We start from the raw sequence: 7,793 nt of genomic DNA on the forward strand, positions 1-7,793 counted from the left end.
TTTCCCTACAGCAGCTGTCACAGTCCGCATGCACCTAGTTTGTCTGTTTCCCTCCAGTAGCAGAGACCTACCTGGTCTCTCTTGTTCACTGCTGTGACCCAGTACCTGGCATAGTGGCTGCCGTGTAGTAGGTACTCAAAAATATTGAATGAATGAATGGGGGCAGAGTGGGAGAGAGGGGGAGTGTTTGGGATAATCTGAGAGGAAGGAAAGGGAGAAACGGGATGTGGGAGAGGTGGGAAACAGAGGCGGTGGCGGGGGGTGGCAGGGGAGGCACTAGATGGTGAGAGGGAAGAAGTCTCACAAGGGAGACGACGGGGCCAGGGGCCAGGGGTGGGCGCTAGGGGAGAGTGAGACATCACCTCCTCCGGGAGCCAGGGTGAGAAGGACTTGATCCTTAGGCAAGTGTGAGACCCACATGAATAATGAATCCAGGCATATCCCCTGAAACACAATCTCTGGCTCCAGCCCAGACCTCCCTGCCCTGTGCCCTGAGGATGCCCACTACCCAGGTCCTGCCCAAAGCCACAGCTACCACCCCCCTTTCTGGGCAGGACTCCTTTCTGGGTGGAGGCCCCTAGACCTCCACCACTCATACAAAGGGACACTGGCCTACGCATCTGGTGGGGAGCTGGACAGAAACCAGGCCCTCCTACTGATCAGCTGAGTAACTGACTGTGATTCCTGAGTTATGTCACCTCTCTGAGCCTCAGTTTCTTCTTCTGTGAAATAGGTATGAGGAAAATGCCTGCCCTACCTCTCACGAGGCTGTGGAAAGTCGTAAGTTGCACAGCGATGGGCAACATTAAGTGCTAGAGTGGTCTGGGAAGTCCTTCCTATAGTCTGGCCTCTCCCTGTCTCCCACAGTCCTGCCCACCTTGATGGTCAACATGATGTGTGTTTGGCCCTTCAGCACCTCCACGGCTTGGCTGTGGCTGATGTCGTCGAACCTGACACCATTGGCCGCCAGGACTTGGTCCCCCACCTTGATGCCGTTCTCCTCGGCCAGTCCACCATGGTCCACTCTGGGGTCAGAAAGGAGGCATTCTGATAGGCCACCCGGCTGCTCTCCCTCACCCTATTCCAGACTCTTCACTTGCATACAGGGATACACCAGTCAAACCCCTTGACCCTCCTGCTGGTGACCCCCAACCCCCTCTCCAGATCCCATCCCTGACCTAGGTCATTGGCCAGGACTCACTTGCTGACCCATCCCCAGGTTCCAGCCCAACCCCTGCCCCAGCCCTCACTTGGACACATAGATGCCCAGGCCAAACTCCTTGCCCCCGCGGATGTTGAAGCCCAGGCAGAAGTCGTCAGAGGTTGTGTAGAGATGGACGATGCGCCGTGCGCCGTCCTCTGAGCCACTGTCAGAGGGCGTTGAGCTGCACTTTTCCACCACCAGCCGCCGATTGACCACATCCACCCTGGACAACAGCACGGGGCCCTCAGCCTGGGCCCTCATCCACCACCGGCCACCCCCTCACCTCCCAGCAGCCAAGACAATTGCATAGGAAAGGCAGGGCTGCCTCTGGGGGACTCCCAGACCTGAGATCTTCACTGGGACATAGATTTCATCAAGTCAGGGAAACCATGCAAATCTCTCTTTATTGAGCAGCTCTAACTGCCAGGCCCCATTTCAAATCCTCCCCGGGCCCCAAGGGAGAGGCCCTGTACTGGCTCCTGGCTCACAGCCGCAGCATGGAGGGGCAGGGCCACTGGGGTCTGAGACAGCAGAGTGTTGAGAGGAGGGCTTGGGGAAAGAAATGGCCTTTTCTCATTTCAAGGTCAGGCTGTCGGATCACTGTGTTTCCAGTGCCAGGGGATGGGAAGAACAGAAGCCATACTAGCCAGGCCCCCGGCTGAGCCCTGTGCCATTGGCCTCTCCCTCCGCGGCTTTGGGTGGTGGTGCTGGGGTGGGTGGGGTGGGACCAGGCCTGCTCACCATGTGGTCTTCTCTTTGGAGAACTTGATGCCTGGTACGCGGCCCATGCGCCTCACCATCATATGCAGGCGGCTGCTGCCCGTCAGCACCTTCACAGCACTGCCCATCGTGGTGCTCTCCAGGCTCAGCCCATTCACCTCAGTGATCTTATCACCCACGCACAGACCAGCCCGCTCTGCACCAGGGGAGGCATGGCTGGCATGGGCCACTTGGGAGAAGTCCCCCAGGTTGAGGCTGAGCCTCTCCCATCAGACTAGGCTCCCTGGGGTAAAACCTCTTTGATGAGATTGGGATCCCCAGGTAGGGTCTCAGTATCTGCCATCAGACAGGGACCTACCTGTTCATTAGCCCCTTCCATCTCCCCATTGGATCAGGCCCTCCAAAGCTGAGGGCCCTCTCCTCTTATTCTTGACAACAGCATCTCCGCACCCCACCAAAGTGGGGGTCACGTCCGAAGCCAGGACCTGGGCCCCACTCACCTGCACTGCTCCCCTTCTCCACTTTGCTGACGAAGATGCCCAGGCCGTGCTCAGAGCCGCCCCGCACACTGAACCCCAGCCTCCCAGCTGGGCTCTTCTCCACTCGAACTGCATGGATGATGTCACTTTCATCGCTGTTGGCTGTTGGCGTAGGGACACAGGCATGACTCCCCTGCCCATTCTGGGCACAGAGGGCCCCTGGCCTCCCCAGCTTGGGGCCTGCGAAGGCTGGGTTGCTGGGCACCGGCACCCAGGGCCCTAAATGAGGGGGTAGGTAACTAATTTCTGAGTCCTATCTGGGTGATTTTGACACCATGGGCCAGGGAGGGTGTGGGAGCAGGCAGGACAGGACTCCATGCTAGAAGACACTGTCCTCCTTTCCTCATAATGCAGGGTCTGTGTGTGTGTGTGTGTGTGTGTGTGTGTGTGTATCTAATCCTTACTAAGCTACCCATGACCACAGGCCTGGGATAGGCCAAATTCTGAAAAATCCTGCCACTCTGAGAGTCAGATGGATGGGAAAGATGTTCAAGATTCCATTCTACGAGGCACAGTTGAGGGAGTCTGGGCTCTCCAGCTTGCAGTAGAGATGAGTATGGTAAGTCTATATTCAAATAGTTGAAGAGCTCTTCTATAAAAGGCATTAGCTGTTTTTGTCTGTGTAATCCATAAGGCAGAACCAAGCCCACGCAGTGGAGTTATATGGAGGAAGATTTAATAGGGAAAACTTTCTAAAACCTTCAGTTGGCAGACAATGGAATGAATTTTCCGAGGAAAGGTAGTGAGTTTCCCATCACTGGAGGCATACAAGCTGATACCTAGTAAGTCCCTGTCTGGGATGTTGTGGAAGGATCCCTGAGGTCCCTTGTATCTCATAGACTCTGTGATCCTGGAGGTGAGGGCTCTAGGAGCTAACTGACTACATGAGGAAAGAAACTCAAACCACCATGCCTCAGTATGTGCCCAGAGCACAGAAGTGGTCCTCTCCATCAGTGATGGGGAAAGTCAGAGGAGGGGGTCCTTAGGGACTGGAGCTGTCGGGGAAGGTTTCTTGGAGGATGGGATTTGGATGGGTGGAGGGGAAGGGAAAGGTACTGATGAGGGGATGGAGTGAGCAAAGGCTCAGAGGTGGCCTTTTGGTTAGAGAAAAGCGAGGGGACTGGAGGGGTAAGTTGGGTCCCAGGTGGGAAGGTCAGAGTTCTTCTTGGGGAAGGCTTACTCAGAGGTGTTTGAGAGGAGAAATAACACACACACACACACACACACACACACACACACACACACACACACACACACTTCTATTCGATCTAAGAGAAATCAGGTTACAGTACATGAACAGGGAAGCTCAGGAAGTAAACCCCAAGGGCAGCCTGTAGGTGGGGACAGTGCAGGATAGAGGTGTGGGAGATGCTGGGGCTTCCTAGCTGATTCTATCTGCACAGGTCCCAGGACTTTCTCAGCCCAGACAAGGAGGCTTTTGCTCTCCTGCCCTCCAACCCTCTTTCTCCTCAGTCTCTCCTCGGGGGGCCTCCCTAGGGCCCTGGGCCAGGGGGATGTCAAATCTAGGGTTTTGAGCCTAGAAGCCTGGGGCCTCTGAGGAGGGAAGATCCTCTACCTTCACTGCCCTAGCCTGGGGTCACCAGGCATCCCTCCAGGCACTCGGCAGCCTCCTCACTATCTCCTCCACTCCTGCCTCCTTTAGTCCATTCTCTACACAGTGGCCAGAGTCAACTTTCATACTAGATCATGCCTTTCCCCTGATTAAAAACCTCAGTGCCTACCCCTGCTTCTAGAAGGAGCTCCACATTCCTTCCATGCCCAATAACGCCCTCCCTGGGCTTTCCTCTGCCCACCTCTCTACACTCACCTCTGGCCACCCTCCCCAGCCTCATGACCTTTGGCCACAGTGACCGCCTTCCTGTTCCTCTCACCGGCCAGTCCTTTCAGTGTTCCCTCTGCCTGCGATGCCCTTGCCCAGACCATCATAAAGCCACCTCCTATTCCACTTCCTCCTGGCTCAAGCACCACTTTCTCAGAGAAGCCTTCCTGGACAACCCTACCTAAGAAAGTCCCTTCCCCCTCCTCCCAGGTAGTCTCTGTTCGAATGGTTCTCAAAGCGAGCTCTCCAGACCAGCAGCATAGCAGCACCTGGAAAGTTATTAAAAATGTGAACTTGGGGGTTTTACCACAGACCCACTGAATCAGATTCTCTGGGTGTAGGGCCCAGTAACCTATCTAACAAGCCCCCCAGGCAATTCTGATGTATTCTGAAGTTTGAGAACCACTGCTCTATCATATCATCCAAATTAATACCTTCAAGATTCTTACCATCCTTTCTCATCATTTGCTTATTTGTATATTATTTATTCTTGCTCTCTTTTCACTGGACTGTAAGTTCAATCATGGTAGGGACTTAGTAATTCTTTCCACCAATGTATCCCCAGTATTGTGCACTGTGCTTGATATTTGCTAAGTCTTTTTTTAATCAATGAAATAATAAGTGGAATAATGAATAAATGAATGAATTAGGAGAGTGAGGAGAAAGGGATGGTTGGGATTAAAGATTATACCATTTCTCTGGGACCCACTGAGTTTGAGGAGTTGGTGGGAACTCCTAGGTGATATGGGTGGCAGTGTTCCCCTTCCCACTGTGTCTCCCTTATCAGTTAACTTTAGGCCTCTGGAAAGTTCTAAATATTGATAATAATGTGGGGGAGGGGCTCCAGGCTGTGTTGAGTTGGGAGATGTTTGTGCTTAGGCAGAGGGGATGATTCTGAGCTCACAGGCTCCCAACCCAGACAAGCCAGCTGGTTGGAGCAATGCCCCAGTCCTTCCATTGCTAGGGGATGCTGCTCTCCTGGCTGCACTAGGGCACTGGGGTGAGGCAGAGGGAGAGAGCACTCATGGAACTTCTGGAAGAGGATCTTTAGAGGGACAGTGTGCATAGGCCTCGCATCACGGTTGGGCATGGAGTACGTGGGCACGTGAGGGGGAGGTATGACGTAGTTCTTCCAACATGATAGGACTTGCAAGGGCCGTGCTACAGTACCTCCTCTCTCCCCCTCTGTGTTTCCTAGCTTATCTGGCGACTTCTGCTCCATGTCCAGAATGACATGCTGCCCTGCTGCTCACCTGAAGTTGAGGCCGGGCTTGGTGGACGATGGGGGTGAGCGTGATGGGCCACTGGTGCAGGAAAGCCTGCTCCCTGAGCAACATGCTCCTCCCCTGCCCTGGTGCCCTGGGTAGGGGACAGAGGGACCCAGCTGAGTCAGCGGGAAGGAGCAGGCTAAAAAGTCCAGTCTGGGATCTAGCCAGGGGAGCCCTGCTGGCTGAGAGAGAAGAGCGGAGCTGGAGATACTTATCTGGTCCCACCCACGGAAAGCCCAGGCCCAGGGGGCCCCACTCCCCTGCTGGTGTTCAAGGTCCTGCCTTGGTCACCGGCTCTTTGTCGCCTCACATCTGTCACTGAAGCCAGGCTGTCTCCTAAGTGCCCACCCATCATATTCCATGCTTTCCATTTCAACCTTGTCTGTGATATCTCCACCCCACCACCAGCTGCTGTCATTGCTCTGTCTCTAAGCCCTGCTACACTGGAAATTTCTGGAAGGTGAAGATTGAGCCTTATTTCTCTGTAGGTTCCCACAGGACCTAACAAGAGCTGGTATACAATAGGTATGCAATGAAACGTTAAGCAACTACATAAGATTAGGTGTCCTCCCTCCTTCAGGGCCCAGACCTGGGGCTCCCTCCCTATCCTCAACCCTCCTTTTCTCCCCACTCTTTGCAACATCTTCCATTTTACCTCTGTCTCCGTCCTCTGCACCTGAAGCCTTTAATTCTGTCTGTCCAGCTGGACATTGACTCCTCACAGTTCAGCACAGAGCTGGGCACACAATGAACTGGTTGATGAAGAATGTCCTTCCCATCCTGCCCACCCCCCAAAGTCATACATGAATGCATCTGGAGAAAGGAAGAGTCCATAGGAGTGAGAGGCCAATTTAATACTCTGCCTTGCTTCCTTGGGGGCTGGCATACCACACCCCCCTTCTCTACCTCCATGCCAGGCCTCCCACCTCTGACCTCTCCACAATCCTGGAACACTAAAGGATCGGCTTAAAGGTGAGAAAAGGGTAGATGAGGAAGAGTCTATGGGTTACCAGAGGCGCTCTCTCCCTGCATCCCTATGAATCCCATTTCTTGAGTTCCCCCACCCACACTGGCTCTGCCCCCTCCTACCTAGTGCCTGCTGTCCCCTACCCCCCACCCGCAGTTCCCGGCCCGGTGGCTGGGCCCTGCTCCCACCTTCGATGGGGGAGTTGATGAGGATGACACGGCCCATGGGCGATGAGGCTCGGATTCCGCGGAGGGGCCCATTCAGCAGACGCCGTTGCTTTCTCAGCAGGTATCGGGTTGCAGAGCCTGACTCGCTGCCCAGGTGGCCTCGGGAGGAGAGGGAGCTCAGAGAGCCCGAGCTTAGGTCTCTGAGGCCCACTGGGTCGAAGCCCACTGGGAAGCCATGCGCCATGGTGGCTAGACGGGGGTGGTGCCCTACAGGTCCAGAGGGAACCTGCTAGCCCTTGAGAGGAGGGCCCCACGTGCCCCAGGCTCCATGAGCCTTCTGTGCGGACTGGGATCTCAGGGACCTGGAGTCCCCGATCTCTGCTGCCTCTCAGGAGTGTGTGCTCCAGGCCTGCACAGGGAGAGCAGGGATTGGGGAAAGGGTGTAAATGCTGCCCCCAAGAACTTCCACCCCACTCCCTGCTTGGAGCATCCTGCCTCCCATGCCTTAGGCCTCTCACCTCTCCCACCCCCTGGCCAGAGAACTGCCCAGTTCAGCCACCATTGTGGACTTCTGGAGCCATTTATACAACAAGGTGGGTGAGAACCTCTCTTTCACCCCTAGTTCCTGCTCTCAGCTGAGTCATCTACTCCGGTAGGTCCCCAGTCCTCAGTAGAGGTTGAGAGAGTGGAGATGGGATTATTGCCGGCCCTAGGGCTGCAAGCAGTGTGAGAGAAACTTGGACCTGGACAGTTCGCTGAACCACCCCTCCTGTGTATGTGGGTAGGGGGCCAGCCCCAGGGACTCGGGCCTCGAGGGGCTTCAGAACCTGGGGCAGCTGCAGCCAAGGGCCCCAGAGATCCCCAGGCCCCAGGCTGCGGTCCCCTCTGTCCCCCCTTCCCTCCCGTCCAAAGAGGGGCGTGAACCTCTCCCAGCCTTGGGGGAAGGACCTGCTGGCGAGAGCCCCCCAACATCCCGCGCAAAACCTGGGCCAAATCCCTCAGAGCAGCTCCTGTCCCCAGAACGCAGCACCCTACCCCCGGCTCGGTCCTCCCGGCCCCCCTCACCTGCTCGCGCGTGCTGCAGCCGC

At 55.7% G+C, this 7,793-nt stretch overlaps 1 protein-coding gene across 1 annotated transcript in view; it reads right to left on the reverse strand.

The window, feature by feature from the left end:
- The window catches only part of LOC103069352 (PDZ domain-containing protein 7), a 17,756-nt gene extending 10,639 nt beyond the window's left edge, over positions 1-7,117 (reverse strand). The window contains 5 exon segments of the mRNA XM_082931497.1: positions 878-1,025; positions 1,251-1,427; positions 1,946-2,120; positions 2,425-2,565; positions 6,727-7,117. Coding sequence (XP_082787623.1) covers positions 878-1,025; positions 1,251-1,427; positions 1,946-2,120; positions 2,425-2,565; positions 6,727-6,949 — 864 coding nt within the window. The 5' untranslated portion in view covers positions 6,950-7,117.
- Positions 7,118-7,793: the final 676 nt, after the last annotated feature.

Source organism: Lipotes vexillifer, unplaced genomic scaffold (genome assembly GCF_000442215.2).
Source record: "Lipotes vexillifer unplaced genomic scaffold, Lipotes_vexillifer_v1.1 scaffold916, whole genome shotgun sequence".
Lineage (NCBI taxonomy): Eukaryota > Metazoa > Chordata > Mammalia > Artiodactyla > Lipotidae > Lipotes > Lipotes vexillifer.